This window comes from Littorina saxatilis, linkage group LG16, assembly GCF_037325665.1.
Source record: "Littorina saxatilis isolate snail1 linkage group LG16, US_GU_Lsax_2.0, whole genome shotgun sequence".
Taxonomy (NCBI): Eukaryota; Metazoa; Mollusca; class Gastropoda; order Littorinimorpha; family Littorinidae; genus Littorina; species Littorina saxatilis.
Window position 1 is genome coordinate 14,663,187 of NC_090260.1, and position 19,358 is coordinate 14,682,544.

The following is a 19,358-nucleotide window of genomic DNA, read 5'->3' on the forward strand; positions in this document are numbered from 1 at the left end:
TTAGCCATCCCTGGAGCTCCTGGCGTGTTCGAAACCCTGGCGCTAAATCCCCACATTCTAACTGACATGTGTGTCCCCTGCCCCCCAGCCTCGTACCCCCATCCCCCACCTCAAACCAAGAGGCGGTGGTCAACCTCCAAACGATTTAAGTTGGGTACAACATAGAACTCCTGTTGTTTTCACGACTCAGTTGTTATATCTTTTCCTCCTCTCTGAACCCACCACCTCCCCCCCCCCCCCCCCCCTCCCCCCTTCCCCCCCCCCCACTCCTACCTCCACACCCACACCCAAAGTAGCGGTCACCCTGTACAAGGGTACAGATGGATACAACGTGAAACTCCTGACATGTTCACAACCTAAATCGCTGTATGCCTTCCTCTCTGACCCCCCCCCCCCTCCCCTCCTTCAAGAGCAGTAGTCAACATTTAAAAGGTTAAAGGTGGATACGAAATAAAAATAAAACTCATGCTTTTTTCACATCTCAATCGCTGCAACTCCTCCCACCTTTCCCCCCGCACCTCCCTACCCACCTAACCCTCCCCCTCCCCTTTCCCCAACACCCCTCCATCATTCCGGACCTCCCCGTGGTCGAGGTAGAAGCTGCTACAGGTGAGCGTCATGGTTGGTTTGCCAGCTGCTCCGCCCAGGTCGCCCTTCAGAGTGACCTTTTTCGCTTCCACTGGGTCAAGAAAGAGATTGGACAATTGTTAGTTAACGTCAAGCACTTGATAAGCGGGAGATAGGGGTTCAGGGGAGAGAGAGAGAGAGAGAGAGAGAGAGAGAGAGAGAGAGAGAGAGAGAGAGAGAGAGAGAGAGAGAGAGAGAGAGAGAAAGAGAGAGAGAGAAAGAGAGAGAGAGAGAAAGACAGAGAGAAAGAGAGACAGAGAGAGAAAGAGAGAAAGACAGAGAGAAAGAGAGAGAGACAGAGAGAGAAAGACAGAGACAGAGAGAGAGAGAGAGAGAGAGACAGACAGACATGTAGACAGAGAGAGAAAGAGAGGGAGAGAGAAAGAGGTCAAAAGCGAAACAAATTTCGAAAAGACGTCATAAAACGAATAATGACGTCACGTAAACATCCCGTAGCTTCTTCTGCATGTCTACTAGCTAGGAACGGACGAAGAACTTCGAGGTCGAAGTTTGTCTCGGTGACTTCGTTATATCAGCAGGACAAACCCACTCGTTTTAAGGTCACCGCTAGGCTGTGCATGTATCGGTATCGTACGTAATTAAACTACGGTCAACTCTTAGCCGTCATTCGGCAGGTTTCTGTGATCTGCAAGTCGTTACCTCGCTAGGCTGTGCATTTATCGGTTTCATACGTCATTAAACGGCAGTCAACTCTTACCAGTGACCCGGCAGGTTTCAGTGATCTGCGAATCGTTTAGCACCCAGGCCCCGCCCTCGCTGAGGCTGTGCATTTATCGGTATCGCACGTCATTAAACTACAGTACAACTTTTACCCGTCACTCAGCAGGTTTCAGTGATCTGCGATTCGTTTAGAACCAACGCTGCCCTGTCGCCAGAGACAGACAGACAGACCGCTGTGCATGCGTCGGTATCGTACGTCATTAAACTACCTCCAACTCTTACCAGTGACCCTGCAGGTTTCAGTGATGCGCGTCTCGCTGGGCACCAACCCCGTCCCTCCGTTAAATGCTTCAAGCCGGCAGCGGTGCCAGCCCGCGGAACCGCACGTCGCCTTCGCGTCTGTGTAGGTCAGCTTCAAATCCTTGAAGGTGACGGTCGCCGTCTCGTGGACGTTCTCGCCTTTCTTGACCTCGCCCATGGGGTCAGTCTTGGACGACCTGGTGACCTCGGCGACGAGTGCATACTTGTTATCGTGCAGCTCCTGCTCCAGAACCACGGACATGAGGTGGGAGGATGAGTCGATTTGCAGGGCGTTGACCCTGCAGTAGATTTCTAGGGTGAAGGTGCCGTTGATGTTGTCTAGGGTGATACGGCTTGGGTCGACTCCCATCTCCGTTAGTTTCACTGGGTCAACAACACATAGGCACGCACGCAAGCACGAGCGCATGCATGCATGAGCAAGCACACGCAAACACGCAAGCACACGTACGCAAGCATGCATGCACGCACACGCATGTATGCACGCACACGCGCACACACACATACACATGCACGCACACACAAATAAAGAATCACACACACACACACACACACACACACACACACACACACGCGCGCGCGTGCACACACACACAAACACACACACACACACAGAGTTATTTACACACGCGAACGTACACACACAAACACCCACACACACACACACACACACACACACACACACACACACACACACACACACATATATATATATATATATATATATATATATATGACTTGTGTCTGTCTGTGTGTGTGTGTGTGTGTGTGTGTGTGTGTGTGTGTGTGTTCGCCATGCACGGCAAAAATTCTCGATGGATATGCTTCAAATTTGGTGGGCATATTCAGGTAGACCCCGGACACAACCTGGTCGATGAGAATTTTCAACACGTGCTCTCAGCGCGCAGCGCTGAACCGATTTTGGTTTTTCTGTTAATCTTCCCAGATCCATTCCCAGTAACTCTTCCTTATCTTCTCTAGTGTTTTGCGTTTATCTCCCTTCCTTCGTGTGGCGTCAATCCAGATTCCCGTTACTATTTTTAGAAGGTCACTGTCCACAACGCTCAATCCATATTCCCATTACTATTTTTAGAAGTTTTCCTTCGTGTGGCGTCAATCGCGCCACTCGCCCCCGGCGAAGCCGGCGTACGGTGCGCCACTCGCCCGGCAAAGGTACTTCGGCTCTACTTCTTCCCAGCGAAGCCGACTACCCGGCGAAGCGGGTATTCATCTAGTTTTATATATACATATTATATATTTACACACACAAACACACACACAACCACGCGCGCACACACACACACACACACACACACACACACACACACACACACACACACACACACACACACACATACGCGCACAAGAGTTCAGATTGGAAAATGGCGACAGGGTTTAGAAGTTTCTAAGTTAGAAACGAAAGTCAAGATCTGATCATAAAAAGTGTATCCCTATTCAGACGACACAGGTTGTGCACGAGCATATTTACATTTTGCGTTGAATCTTTTATCTAAACGTTACGGTCGCACAAGACCCACATCATGCAGCAGGGCTCCCCACGGTCACCCGTCCTACAGGGTCCCGGGACCCCCACTTGTAATGTTTAGAGGGTCCCGGGACCCCCACTTTTAATGTTTAGAGGGTCCCGGGACCCCCACTTGTAATGTTTAGAGGGTCCCGGAACCCCCACTTGTAATGTTTAGAGGGTCCCGGGACCCCCACTTGTAATGTTTAGAGGGTCCCGGGACCCCCACTTTTAATGTTTAGAGGGTCCATGAACCCCCTAAGTGGAGTTTTAGAGGATCCCAAGAGACCCGGGTCCCCAAAACCCCTGTGCACATATGTACAACGCATTGTGATCGCGAATAATGTGATATGAAGTGTGTGTTTTTTTATCACCAGAATAATCGAGAACACTTCAACTAAACCTTGTCAAATGCAACACACACAAACTTTGTTCCCGCGTGAAACTGGCATAATTTGTGCTCACATTTTGACTTAGCTGACGACTACAGTCTTAAAAGAGTATACGGGACGCACGACAACGGAAATTTAGTGCGTCCCGGGACCCCCTCATTGAATTTCTAGTACGTGATTTCGGATTCTAGTGCGTATAGGACGCAGGGACGCGCATTATGGGGAGCCCTGATGCAGTCTGTGTTGTCCAAAGAATCATCCGACGTTCAACTTAACAAGTCTAAGCATTGTTTTGTCACAACCTTAATGTGGAGGCCCCTTACCAAATGATGATTGTCACTTTGGTTTGACGTCAGCGTCGCGAGTCAGCAATTTAGCAGCGATCGAAGAAAGAGAGACAGAGGGGATTGAAAAAGAAAGAGAGAAAGAAATGTGACAGGGGAGGCTACCGCTCCTTTCACAGCAGACTCTGCACCCGAGTTGTTGGCCTTTAAGTCAACACCGGTGGATTGTGGAATTCTGTTTGTGATGGGGTCTGGTGGTTTCCGATTGTCTGTATGTTCATGGAAACCTTGGGTTTGCATAACAGTTTTTATAGGGCTAAGAAATTGGCCCTAACATTTTCAATCCTGTTTGATTGCACTTCGCCTCCCGAGGTGATCGTGGTGTAACGGCACTCGGTTACAGAAAGAAGAAGCGAGAGAAAGAGAGTGAGTGAGGAAGCGGAAGAGAGAGACAGACAGAGAGAAGGAGAGAGAGAAGCAGAGAGAGAAGGAGAGAGAGACAGACAGAGAGGAGAGAGAGAAGGAGAGAGAGACAGACAGAGAGGAGAGAGAGAAGGAAAGACGGACAGAGATAGAGAGGCAAACAAATGTGTGTGTGTGCGTGCGTGTGTGTGTGTGTGTGTGTGTGTGTGTGTGTGTGTGTGTGTGTCAGTGTGTGTGTGAGCGTGTGTGAGAGTGCATGCGTGCGTGCGTGTATGTGTGTGTGTGTGTGTGTGTGTACATACATGCTTGCAGACGCGTACGTGTTGTAACGGTTGGAGTGAGGGTGGTCGAGGCCTCGGCACTGCCTTGTTCCGTGTTGATCGTGGTGTCGGTTGTGTTGTCTGGAATGAAAAAGCGAGTGGCAAGAAAAACAAGAAATTCCTCCGAGGTAGGAAAAACACCCCCGTCAAAGGGAAATAACCTTCTCAGTTGGTGGCAGTGAGAATGGTTATTTCCCTTTGACCATTAATATGTCCCTCTATAAGTCCTTGTATAATTTTAATCCACCAATAACTCCCTAACCGTGTGTTTGACTGGTCCCAATTTTTGTAAGGACCGTCTCAGGAATGTATAGAACCTGTTCACCAAGTTTGGTGACGATCGGTCCGTTCATTCTTGAGATCTATATGCGAACACAAACAAACAAACAAACAAACAAACAAACAAACAAACAAACACATCGACCGAATCCTATACACACCCCTATACCGGGGGTGTAAAAATACAATATGGACCGGTGTAACGCGTTCAGCTTTCCCCCAGCATTCAGCTTTCTGATTCGGCCTCGTTGATCTTGCATAAACTCCACACTGAAAAGCCCCCCTCTCTTCCATAGTACTGATGATCGAGTTTACGTACTTTACATTCATGGGGTAAAATTCGTTCAACCTAAATTCTGTATTTACACTTAGAAATTTGCTTCATCCTAAAATTCCTTCCCTTCTCATTCAAGGGACGTAACCACTCGGTGCACGTTTTCGAAGAAATCGGATTTTGGGGTGAAATCTAAGTTAATATTTCACCACCAATTTCCTTCACTTGAAAGAGAGTGCCATGCCTTTCTCCCTTAAATATGTGTACTTCTTTAATTTGACCAGGAAACAACATTTCAGTCTCCAGTATATATCGAATCAGAAAGCTCAATGCCGGGGGAAAGCTGAACGCGTTACACTGGCAGGTTATATATATATGGACCACTCAGTTCTGGGAAAATTGCTATGCCAGAGCGCTCAGAAACAACTTCATTCGCCACATTCTGATAATCATCGGTCCACGACTATAGCCAGTTTCTCTCTGATAGAATGAGACCCGAAGGGAAGTAACTCATTACATTTAGTCAAGTTTTGACTAAATGTTTTAACATAGAAGGGGAATCGAGACGAGGGTCGTGGTGTGTGTGTGTGTGTGTGTGTGTGTGTGTGTGTGTGTGTGTGTCTGTCTGTCTGTCTGTCTGTGCGTGTGTGTGTGTGTGTAGAGCGATTCAGAGTAAACTACTGGACCGATCTTTATGAAATTTTACATGAAAGTTCCTGAGTATGATATCCCCAGATATTTTTTCTTTTTTTTGATAACTGTCTTTTATGACGTCATATCCGGCTTTTTGTAAAGGTTGAGGCGGCACTGTCACACCTTCATTTTTCAATCAAATTGATTGAAATTTTGGACAAGCAATCTTCGACGAAAGCCGGACTTCGGTATTGCATTTCAGCATGGAGGCTTAAAAATTAATTAATGACTTTGGTCATTAATAATCTGAAAATTGTAATTAAAATTATTGTTTTATAAAACGATCCAAAATTATTTTTATTTTATTCTTTATCATGTTTTGATACCAAAAACATATAAATGTTATATTCGGATTAAAAACAAGCTCTGAAAATTAAAAATATAAAAATTATGATTAAAATTCAATTTCCGAAATCGTTTTAAAAACAATTTCATCTTATTCCTTGTCGGTTCCTGATTCCAAAAACATATAGATATGATATGTTTGGATTAAAAACACGCTCAGAAAGTTAAAACGAAGAGAGGTACAGTAAAGCGTGCTATGCAGCGCAGCGCAACCGCTACCGCGTTAAACAGGCTCGTCACTTTCACTGCCTTTTGCACTAGCGGCGGACTACGGTCATTGTGAAAAAATGCAGTGCGTTCAGTTTCATTCTGTGAGTTCCACAGCTTGACTAAATGTAGTAATTTCGCCTTACGCGACTTGTTTTTGACCTGAGTTCAGCCGATGCATTCACCACACAACGCTCGTGGGATAACTTGCGAACACAAAAACAACCGGGAGACGCACACAAAAAGCTAGCATTGTGTACTGTTGTACAGTTGAGACTTTTTCTGCTGTTGTTATTATTATTTATAATTGCTGATTGTCTATCGCAGCTGACTCGATACAATGATACCGTATACGCTGCATGAAGCAAACAGAAACAAACACCAAGCACGAAATGTAACCTCTTCCTTAAAAGAGCCCCTGATATGAACCAGCTCCCAATAAGGACTCCCTTTTTACATTTAGTCAAGTTTTGACTAAATGTTTTAACGTAGAGGGGGGAATCGAGACGAGGGTCGTGGTGTATGTGTGTGTGTCTGTCTGTCTGTGCGTGTGTGTGTGTAGAGCGATTCAGACTAAACTACTGGACCGATCTTTATGAAATTTGACATGAGAGTTCCTGGGTATGATATCCCCAGACATGTTTTTCATTTTTTGGATAAATGTCTTTGATGACGTCATATCCGGCCTTTCGTGAAAGTTGAGGCGGCACTGTCACGCTCTCATTTTTCAACCAAATTGGTTGAAATTTTGGTCAAGTAATCTCCGACGAAGCCCGGATTTCGGTATTGCATTTCAGCTTGGTGGCTTAAAAATTAATTAATGACTTTGGTCATTAAAAATCTGAGAATTGTAAAAAAAAAATATTTTATAAAACGATCCAAATTTACGTTCATCTTATTCTCCATCATTTTCTGATTCCAAAACCATATAAATATGTTATATTTGGATTAAAAACAAGCTCTGAAAATTAAAAATATAAAAATTATGATCAAAATTAAATTTTCGAAATCAATTTAAAATCACTTTCATCTTATTCCTTGTCGGTTCCTGATTCCAAAAACATATAGATATGATATGTTTGGATTGAAAACACGCTCAGAAAGTTAAAACGAAGAGAGGTACAGAAAAGCGTGCTATCCTTCTCAGCGCAACTACTACCCCGCTCTTCTTGTCAATTTCACTGCCTTTGCCATGAGCGGTGGACTGACGATGCTACGAGTATACGGTCTTGCTGCGTTGCATTGCGTTCAGTTTCATTCTGTGAGTTCGACAGCTACTTGACTAAATGTTGTATTTTCGCCTTACGCGACTTGTTTGTTCTGAGAAAATCGCGATGCAAGAGCGCCCAGAAACAACTTTATTCGCCAGTTACCATCTCTCGATAAATTGCACATATTTTAACAGCCAGGGGTGCACACAAGAAGTAAGTGTTTCGTACTTCTGTACACATGTGCAGTAAGTAAGATTAAATTGCAGAATTCGTTTCGTGAATTACACCGCTATGCCATTTTGAAAATGACTCAATTCCCGCTCTACATGGAAAATAGCCTGGGCTGTTAATGTTTGCCATTTGTTCACCGGATGGAAGCTTGTATTCCAAGTATAAGTCTGGGCAGATTTTTGGCGCTGACCACAGAGAGAAGGGTATCTTTGCAAAATAGATCGATTAAGCCCTTGAATTTCATTCAAACAAAACTGTTCAATCTTTCTCCGTCCAAGACGGATCCTTGGGACTTGGGCTTCGTGTCATTCTGTGTGTGTGTGTGTGTTTGAGAGAGGTGGGTTCGGAGGAAGGGTAAATGAATACGGAATTTCTAACACCCCCTGCACAACCTTGGAGGGAGAGAGATCGAGAGACACACACACACACACACACACACACACACACACTGAGATAGACACAGAGAGAAAGATAGACAGACAGACAGGCAGAGAGAGAGAAAAAGAGAGAGAGAGAAAAAGAGACACACACACAGACAGACAGACAGACAGACAGAATTTGAGAAAGACAGATAGAGATAGAGTGTGTAAAAGAGAGACAGACAGACAGACAAACAGACAGGGGGCCCGGTAGCTCAGTTGGTAGAGCACTGGACTTGTGAACGGAAGGTCGCAGGTTCGAATTCGGGCCGGGACGGACACGGGTCAACTTTATGTGCAGACCCAGAGACGGAAGCCATGTCCCACCCCCGTGTCATCACAATGGCACGTAAAAGACCTTGGTCATTCTGCCATAAGTGCAGGTGGTTGAATACACCTAAACACGCAGACACCTGGGTAGCGCGACTCCGTTGCTGCTAGCTTTCCACTGGGAGGAAGCGACCCGAATTTCCCAGCGATGGGACAATAAAGTAATGAAAATGAAAATGAAATGAAACAGACAGACAGACAGACAGACAGAGACAGACTCTGACAGACAGCCACACAGACAGAGACAGCCAGACAGACCGACAAACGGACAGACACACGGACAGACAGTCAGACATACAAACATAGACTTACTTTGCATAGCGATGAATCGAGACAGATGCAGCACGATGGCTATGAAATGCAAGACGTTGCATCTTTTGGGGATCATTTTCTCCCTGCAGAAATTCTCCGAACGGAGTCGCACAGTAGCGAATTCCAATCTACATCCGTCTGCCTCCTGTCGTATCTTAAAATATGTGTCTTATGATGGGATCAATTCGTCTGATGAAACAGCGAGGTACGAATACATCGGACGAAATCCTGCATTTCGCTGTAGAACAGCCATCGTTTCGTCTCTGTCAGGGGCAGAATCGTCTCTGCTAGCCCAGAAACACTGCGTGAACGATGTCGATGACTCTCCTTGAATCTCGCTAGGCGGGTCATGGTCAACCGAGTCTGTGGTTCGATTGGAAAGGTGATCATGGAAAACAAACGACGTCATGTTTTTTAAGCATAAAAGGAATGCATGACGTCATCAGAAAAAAGAGAGAAAAGGCGAGATGCCGAAAGGAGGTACTTCATGAAAATGCATACATGATACAGCGCCTCTGACTTGTGTTGGTATTTGAGGTCAAACAGTATTTCGCAATCAAAACAAAGTTTGTGTTACCCTCTCTTTCTCTGTCTCTGTCTCTCTCTGTCTGCCTCTGTTTCTCTCTCTCTCTCTGTCTCTATGATCTATCTCTCTAAAAAAATAAAATTCAATCACGAATCAATCTCGTCGCGATATAACCTTCGTGGTTGAAAACGACGTTAAACACCAAATAAAGAAAGATAGAATCAATCTCTCTCTCTCTCTCTGTTTTTGTTGTTGTTCGGGCAAGAGGTAGGTTTGGCTCTTCGTATTCCTTCCTTCAAATAAACACGCGGAATGAGCTTACAAAAACAGAGAGAGAGAGAGAGAGAGAGAGAGAGAGAGAGAGAGAGAGAGAGAGAGAGAGAGAGAGAGAGAGAGAGAGAGAGAGAGAGAGAGAGAGAGAGAGAGAGAGAGAGAGAGAGAGAGAGAGAGAGAGAGAGAGAGAGAGAGAGAGAGAGAGAGAGAGAGAGAGAGAGAGAGAGAGAGAGAGAGAGAGAGAGAGAGAGAGAGAGAGAGAGAGAGAGAGAGAGAGAGAGAGAGAGAGAGAGAGAGAGAGAGAGAGAGAGAGAGAGAGAGAGAGAGAGAGAGAGAGAGAGAGAGAGAGAGAGAGAGAGAGAGAGAGAGAGAGAGAGAGAGAGAGAGAGAGAGAGAGAGAGAGAGAGAGAGAGAGAGAGAGAGAGAGAGAGAGAGAGAGAGAGAGAGAGAGAGAGAGAGAGAGAGAGAGAGAGAGAGAGAGAGAGAGAGAGAGAGAGAGAGAGAGAGAGAGAGAGAGAGGAGAGAGAGAGAGAGAGAGAGAGAGAGAGAGAGAGAGAGAGAGAGAGAGAGAGAGAGAGAGAGAGAGAGAGAGAGAGAGAGAGAGAGAGAGAGAGAGAGAGAGAGAGAGAGAGAGAGAGAGAGAGAGAGAGAGAGAGAGAGAGGGAGGGAGAGGGAGAGGGAGAGGGAGGGAGGGAGGGAGGGAGGGAGGGAGGGAGGGAGGGAGGGAGAGAGAGAGAGAGAGAGAGAGAGAGAGAGAGAGAGAGAGAGAGAGAGAGAGAGAGAGAGAGAATTTCGTCTGCAACAAAATCACAACACACACACACGAACTCATGCACGCAAACACACATTTACATGGACGCATCTATTTTAGAACTATAAGTATTTATTAAATTATAATGCACAACACTGTTCATTTTGTCCTGGCACGAACCTAGGCATAGCAATAAAAAAAAACAATATTGCATGCAATGAGCATGTGGAGCAAAACCTCCTTTTGAAAAACAAAACAAAAGAAAATTGCTACACAAGCAACAGAAACATGATTTAGCAGCAGAGTTAACAAATTATTGCATCGTGTTAAAACAGCATTTTCTAACATTTTCCAGAAATCACACAATCTGATCAACTGATTTAAAAACTTCTCCTCTGTCATTTTTGAACAACTATCTTTTTATTTGGACACTTGGTATATGTATTAAACAATCAAGTGCAGGAGTGCAGCAAAGCATATGTACAAAAACACAATGAAATTTTACACTGCAGTAAAAATGTATGCAAAGCAAAATGCAGAGACTCTTACTCTCTTAGTCTCTAAAACTGACCAGATTTGAATAATAAAAAAAATAAAAAATAAAAATAAAAATCATCTAAACATTTACAATGTAAACAGACATGTGTTCGTTCTAATTCTGTTGAACAACTATCTTCATTTTTATTTGTGTGTGTGTGTGTGTGTGTGCGCGTGTGTGTGCGTGCGTACGTGCGTGCATGTGTGTGAGGACTGTACAAGATTCAGATCCACCGACACAATGATAGGATTTTTTTTGTTTTTGTTTTTTTGTTTGCTGAACGCCCAGCCGACCACGAAGAGCCATATCAGGGCGGTGCTGCTTTGACATTTATAACGTGCGCCACACACAAGACAGAAGTCGCAGCACAGGCTTCGTGTCTCACCCAGTCACATTATTCTGACACCGGACCAACCAGTCCTAGCACTAACCCCATAATGCCATACGCCAGGCGGAGCAGCCACTAGATTGCCAATTTTAAAATCTTAGGTATGACCCGGCCGGGGTTCGAACCCATGACCTCCCGATCACGGGGCGGACGCCTTACCACTAGGCCAACCGTGCCGGTCCACACAATGTGCCGGTCCACACAATGATAGGAGCTACACTTCAATCTAAACACACGCCAAAAATCGACACCCTGGCTGCTCCCTGGTTATCAGAATGGGATTTTTGTTGTTGAATGAATTCCTCAATTCACATGACTCTGCTAAATCAATCCAACCAACAATTCCGTGTCTTCACAGAATGCAGCAACTTTCTTTATTTGGTGTTTAACGTCGTTTTCAACCACGAAGGGTTATATCCCGATGGGAAAAGGGGGAAGATGGGATAGAGCCACTTGTCAATTGTTTCTTGTTCACAAAAGCACTAATCAAAAATTTGCTCCAGGGGCTTGCAACGTAGTACAATATATTACCTTACTGGGAGAATGCAAGTTTCCAGTACAAAGGACTTAACATTTCTTACATACTGCTTGACTAAAATCTTTACAAAAATTGACTATATTCAAAACAAGAAACACTTAACAAGGGTAAAAGGAGAAACAGAATCCGTTAGTCGCCTCTTACGACATGCTGGGGAGCATCGGGTAAATTCTTTCTCGTCCCAACCAATATGGGACTCCCCCTAGCCCGCGGGGGGTAATGCAGCAACGCGTGGTTGATTCATGGTATGTGTCCAAATGAAAGAATGCTCTTATGCTGTGCCATTAAACCTGGACATAAACACACTCTTCATCGTTGGTCTATGTTAAGTTAAAGAATGCTCTTATGTTGTGCCATTAAACCTGGACATAAGCACACTGTTCATCATTTGTCTATGTTGAAGTTAAAGAATGCTCTTATGTTGTGCCATTAAACCTGGACATAAGCACACTGTTCATCATTTGTCTATGTTGAAGTTAAAGAATGCTCTTATGTTGTGCCATTAAACCTGGACATAAGCACACTGTTCATCATTTGTCTATGTTGAAGTTAAAGAATGCTCTTATGTTGTACCATTAAACCTGGACATAAGCACACTGTTCATCATTTGTCTATGTTGAAGGTGTATGCTTTTAATTAAGCGTTGTTGACTATGAATGTAGATGTAAATGCTTGTATAACTGTGTTTTAATTTTAGTGTTATTTGTTGTTTTAGTGATTTTTCACTACCTATTTTTTTTTATTCATGTTTTTATTATTTAGTTAGTGGAAGAATCTTTTGTAATGTATCTTTGATGGTGTATGCTTTTAATTAAGTGTTGTTGACTATGAATGTAGATGTAAATGCTTGTATAACTGTGTTTTAATTTTAAATGTGTCAAGCGCAAAGAGCATAATTGTAAAGTTATGATGTTGCGCTATATAAATGCTCATTTATTATTATTATTATTATTATTATTATTATTATTATGTTGAAGTTAAAGAATGCTCTCATTTCCCTCAAACATGTGGACAAGTTAGTGGCGATGAACATACATGACTGCATGTGTATGCCAAATGCATGTCCCTTTTAGGACCCCTGTAAGGCCTAAAAAAAAAATAGGTGTGGTTACGGTAACCCGACCTACCCTATTTTTTGGGGCCCACCCTATAACTTTTTATTACATTTGTCAAAAAAATACCCAAAAAAACAAGTAAACGAGTGCAGAAAACGCAATGAAAGCGAAAGTGCCCGAGTCGCACACTTATTTCCCTGTCAAGTAGGTTTAATTTGTACACATTAGAAAAAAAAGTTTAAAAAAAAAAAGTGATTGCCTACCTTCCTACCCTATTTTTTTTTGGCTATGTTACCGTAACCACACCTATTATTTTTTTTGGCCTAATTATCAAGATGCTCTTTCTCTCACACTCTTGGTCATCAAGTCTGAATATTTACCCCTGATTCACGACTCACTCTCAAATAGAGCACACATGATTTTCTCAGATTTTTCGAGGTCTTAAATTGGATGGACGACTGTAGCTAGGTTTTAAAAATGTATGTTGCCCTACCACTATCACTTATCCTCCTCCTTGTACTTCACCCCCCGCCCCCTCCTGTTTAACAATTATTTCTGTTGTACAGAGGACCCCCCCCCCCTCCCCCCTCCTTCATAATAATTCAAAAATCAGAGAAAATCAGGTCTTAAAATTAAGGCTCAGTCTGAAAATAGAAGTACAATTACATGTTATGAATGGAAAATTAAGAGAAATCAAGGTCTGAAAAAGGGGGAAGTCTTTTGGGAGATTCCACAGTACCTGTTTTTACATTTAGTCAAGTTTTGACTAAATGTTTTAACGTAGAGGGGGGAATCGAGACGAGGGTCGTGGTGTATGTGCGTGAGTGTGTGTGTGTGTGTCTGTCTGTCTGTCTGTCTGTGTGTGTGTGTAGAGCGATTCAGAGTAAACTACTTGACCGATCTATATGAAATTTGACATGAGAGGTCCAGGGTATGATATCCCCAGAAGTATTTTTCTTTTTTTCGATAAATGTCTTTGATGACGTCATATCCGGCTTTTTGTAAAAGTTGAGGCGGCACTGTCACACCCTCAATTTTCAATCAAATTGATTGAAATTTTGGCCAAGCAATCTTCGACGAAGGCCGGACTTTGGTATTGCATTTCAGCTTGGTGGCTTAAAAATTAATTAATGACTTTGGTCATTAAAAATCTGAAAATTGTAAAAAAAAAAAAAATTTATAAAACGATCCAAATTTACGTTCATCTTATTCTTCATCATTTTCTGATTCCAAAAACATATAAATATGTTATATTTGGATTAAAAACAAGCTCTGAAAATTAAAAAAATTAAAAATTATGATCAAAATTAAATTTTTGAAATCAATTTAAAAACATGAACTTTCATCTTATTCCTTGTCGGTTCCTGATTCCAAAAACATATAGATATGATATGTTTGGATTAAAAACACGCTCAGAAAGTTAAAACCAAGAGAGGTACAGTAAAGCGTGCTATGAAGCACAGCGCAACCGCTACCGCGCCAAACAGGCTCGTCACTTTCACTGCCTTTTGCACTAGCGGCGGACTACGTTCAGTTTCATTCTGTGAGTTCGACAGCTACTTGACTAAATGTTGTATTTTCGCCTAACGCGACTTGTTATTTCCTCTGTCAGAATTTACTTCATCTTCTTTATGGCACGGTGTTGTTACAATACAACTTTAAAAACCTTGAACCAAGCAGTGACACTTAAAAATTGTAAAAACCGTACTTCTTCCAGAGAGAGCTGTCGGATTTCTTGGCAAGGGAAGTAATACTCGTTCAAACTCCGCACAAGAACAGGCATACTTCTCTCCCTTGATCAGTGTGACGAGCGAGCAGAGCCAGCAAGTTCACTGCTTTTTTTCTTTTTTTATTTGGTGTTTAACGTCGTTTTCAACCGTTCAAGGTTATATCGCGACGGGGAAAGGGAGGGGGGGGGGGGGGGGGGGGGATGGGTTAGAGCCACTTGTTAATTGTTTCTTGTTCACAAAAGCACTAATCAAAAAATTGCTCCAGGGGCTTGCAACGTAGTACAAAAGTTCACTGCTTCAGTTCTACTGGTGTTTCCAATTCCATAACATGATTATAATACAGAGCATATACATATATATTATCTATTCTAGCATGGAATATGTCTATACAAACAATATTTGACTTTACATTCAAACTTTGATAAAAAAATTTAAAAAAAATTAAAATACATCCCACAAGGATATATCTACAAGATCTGTACAATAGTCAATACATTCAAATTTTATACACAAAAAAACAGATCCAACAAGAAATATCAGTTAGCAACTAGTTTTTGGAAGACCCATGCAAACACATCAAGCGCTGTATCTGTTTCCTGCTGCCAAAACAGCCACAGGGTGTTATTAATCTTCATCGTGCTTCTAGGGTCGTGGACGACCCAGAGCCTCGCGTCCACAAAATCGTCTTTACCTCTGAAACTATTTTAATGCTAGGTCGGCCAAAACAAATAACTGTTTTGGGTGTGACGAAAAAAAGAACAGGGCCAGAGTGCTATGTAAATTAGGAGCAGTTCTTCCAAACCCATTTAAAAAATATGACACTTCCAGCCTGTTCCCGCATATCGAGCCAGTATTTTTTGTTTGGGCAAATTGACGTTGCAGTTCCGGAGCAAATGATCATCGTTTCTTAGCGAATTCGTGTTTGAACGTGTTTTTCCCATAATATAACAATGCACAGCTCGAAAATATGGCCAAGGACAAATCTACAGTTCTTCGAAGAAAGAAGAATAACAACATTCTTGTCCAACACGACTTGCATTTTGCCGTGTGCACTGTAAAATCTCCCAACCTTCAAAGCAGACATCTTCATTTTCTTCCAAGGGAGAAATCGTTGGTCATAAAGTCTTGCAGCACCCAAACATACTTCTCCACGCTTTTTCTTTTCATATGCAGTTGCTTCGCAAAAATAAAATGTCATTGGTTTTCTCAACTTGTCAAGTCAGCCAAAACGACCGTAGAACACAGAACTGGGCAATAACACTGATTGGAATACGAAAGATCTTCGATGACGCAAATACAAATGACGTCATGTGGTCACACCTATCTGGAGAACTAAGCGTCGCACAGAACCAGCGCCCTCCCATTATTTGGAGTTTTTGAGTGAGACTTCATGTAATCTCCAATCACCTTACGACCATCCCATTTGCCCAACTTTTAAAAGATTATCTTTGCAAACAAACGATGACGTAATTTGAACTACACAGTCCGTGTGATGTGGGTTGTGGACGACTCTAATGGAATTACGTGAGAAGTGTTACGTTGTTTAGGCCAAAAAAAAAAATAGGTCTGTTTACGGTAACCCGACCGACCCTAGTTTTTTCGCGCGACCCTAGACTTTTTTTTGGCATTTGGGGGAAAAAAAATAAAAATCTTGTTTTTTTTTTGGCAAAATAACGTAAAAATATGGTTTTTTGGAGAAAAAAAACAAAAAACAAAAAAAACAATCCCGACCTACCGACCCTATTTTTTGGGCCTATGTTACCGTAAACAGACCTCTTTTTTTTTTGGGCCTTATCCTTATTCGGATGGCGTAGGTCGTGTTCGACCCATACTCTGCAAAGTCGCGGCAAAACGTTTATCCCTATTCGGATGGCGTGGGTCGTGTACGTTGAATCATCCCGACTGTGTAGTCCAAAGCGTGATCCGGGGAGGATTAACGTGCTGTTCTAATAAAGCTGTCATCACAATCCTAGACCGGCCAACCCTTGTCAAGCCTCAAGTGTAGCAATTTACATTTTGGGGGGAATTTTCAGCGTAGCAAATGGTGTTAAAGTGTAGCATTTTCTACAACTAATTCCCACATCCGCATTTATGCCATCTTGCACTTAAGAATAGACATTTTTAATCAAATTTTATGAGAATGCAGAAACATGCAAATTGCAATGCCCATTAAAGAGTATCTGCAGTGTAGAGCAAGTTTTATGACCCATTTTGTGACCGCTACGCAGAGTGGAAAGCAGACGGGAATACCAGGACTGTTGCATACTTGTGATCATTGGTTTAAGGGTAGCAATCTTTAGCTTGGCGTAGCAATAGATCTTAAAACATAGCATGCTAAGCTGAAAGCGTAGCAGTTGGCAGCTCTGTACTCCTAGTATTTTCAATCAATTCTAGAAATCATCAGTGGATGTTAAAAAACGGGTCTTAAAAAGGAGGTGGTCTTAAAATGGGGGTAAATTTACAGAGGTTATGAACAGAAAGTCTGGGCGGGGATGTAGCTCAGTCGGTAGTGCGCTGGATTTGTATCCAGTTGGCCGCTGTCAGTGCGAGTTCGTCCCCACGTTGGGTGAGAGATTTATTTCTCAGTCAACTTTGTGTGCAGACTCTCCTCGGTGTCCGAACACCCCCGTGTGTACACGCAAGCACAAGACCAAGTGCGCACGAAAAAGATCCTGTAATCCATGTCCGAGTTCGGTGGGTTATAGAAACACGAAAATACCCAGCATGCTCCCCCGAAGGCGGCGTATGGCTGCCTAAATGGCGGGGTAAAAACGGTCATACCCGTAAAAGCTGTGGGAGTTTCAGCCCATGAACGAACAAACAAACAGAAAGTCTGAGAAAACAAGGTCTTAAAAAGGAGGGAGTCTCAAATTGGGGGGAGGGGGGGGTTCACTGTAACAGGTAGTTAGTCTCATCCTGATCATTTACATCTGGGCCTAACAGTAACCGTCAGTTTTAATCAACAGTATATGAGGCTGTGCCAAAAGGTGCTCTGGGAGACCCCTGTCAAATTTGCACATTGATATTTTGTTTTGTAATCATACATTTTTCCTGATTTAGCCTCACTTAGCTTAAAAGTATATCAAAGATACAACATGCACAACATTAAGGTGCATGTTGGCCTTTGAAAGGGTTAAAATACAAAATAATTACAAGATCCAGGTCCGAATGTTGATCCGGAAGTGGGGACATTTTAGGGGACCCACAAACAACGATTTTTTGTTTTTTATCTTTCAAGTTGAGTCATTTTTTTGTAGATGGGTGAAAGAGGAGAGATTCAGCTTTTTAATCAATGTAAAAAGCAGAACAAAATTCTTCCCGAAATGTGTGAAAAACGGTTTTTTTAAAAGCTGTTACGATCGTAACCTATCATGTCAGATGTCACACCAGCAGAAAAGGTTGACGGCAGTGATTTGCTCCAGAAATCTCTCTAGAAGAACACAGAAACAAGTGCTGCAATCTTAGTTTGACGTTTAGCAACGGTGAAAACAGCACTGATTGTTGTATATATTTTATATCAGGCATGTTTTTTACGGAGTAACTTCGTCATGTCAGAGTGTTTCGATCGAACATTTAATAATTCTGGCCGCGATTTTACTTCTACCGGATGTTTGTCGCATCGCAGTAAAAAGACATTCCTTCCCACAATGCCTTTCGCGCACTTTTCCCTCCAAGATGGCGTCGATAACACGCAGCGGTAAGTATCAGTTCCATGTCAGCTTTTTCTTGTAAGTTGCGGTCAACAGAAAGTTCAACCCGAAAAAAAAAAAAATACTGAGTGAAAGTTCGAAACCTAAAATAACCTTTGGAACCGTGTTAAACAGTTTACACGGCTATCATATGCAGGAAACAAACTCAAAAATAACAAAGACTGCCTCAAAAGTGTTAAGTCAGGCTTCGATCGAAACTCCTGACACAGATATCAAACTGTCAACCGAAACTTTGACACGGCTTCGCTCGTGTCATGTGGGAACGTTTGGCTCTGGCCTTCATCAGTCAGCACGATATGAGCTAAAAACGGATCAAAATGTCCCTTTCTTTCCACAAACGGGCTAAGTTTGCGATTCCCACCATTACTCTGGCAAAACTGCTAAATTTACATTTACTGTCGGATGCAACACATGACATCATGTCCATTCTAAAAATGTTACCTCCGACAGATGAATGGTATGGCTGGCAATCTTTTCTCCAGGCATGATCAATGTTATTGTTTCTGACAGCAATGAAAGGACTTCACCAAATGAATAAACTTGGTTTTTGATCAAAACTGTGCTTTGCTGTTCTTGAATTCAAACTGCTAGTAATTGCTATCTGTCGGATGCAACACATGACATCATCATTGCACTATATTGTGTTCAGTTTCTATCAGCAATCAGTACATTTTAGTTTAAACACCTGCTACATGGTTATATAAATGATACAAGTAAAAATTTGCTCAAATGATATAGGTTTACAACTAATTTTACTTGTCTTTCATGTCCATTGTTACATCCGACAGATTCCCAAAAATTACGATTACACATCATTTTCTCAAAGTCGCTTTACTGAGTTATCTTTTTAAGACTGGAATTGTATGTCCAAATGACTATTCTTTCACATTGTGTAAGTGTTGAAATGATACTGTTACTTTTATTTTCTTATAAAATGTCCCCCTCTGACAGAGCACCTTTTGGCACAGCCTCATATAT

The 19,358-nt window shown here is 42.7% G+C and overlaps 1 protein-coding gene across 1 annotated transcript in view; it reads right to left on the bottom strand.

The window, feature by feature from the left end:
• LOC138949877 (uncharacterized) overlaps positions 1-9,129 on the bottom strand; it is a 21,854-nt gene extending 12,725 nt beyond the window's left edge. The window contains exons 1-4 of the mRNA XM_070321663.1: positions 8,872-9,129; positions 4,571-4,651; positions 1,591-1,992; positions 579-679 (exon numbers count right to left, since the gene is read on the bottom strand). Coding sequence (XP_070177764.1) covers positions 579-679; positions 1,591-1,992; positions 4,571-4,651; positions 8,872-8,947 — 660 coding nt within the window. The 5' untranslated portion in view covers positions 8,948-9,129. The remainder of the gene's footprint in view (positions 1-578; positions 680-1,590; positions 1,993-4,570; positions 4,652-8,871) is intronic.
• Positions 9,130-19,358: the final 10,229 nt, after the last annotated feature.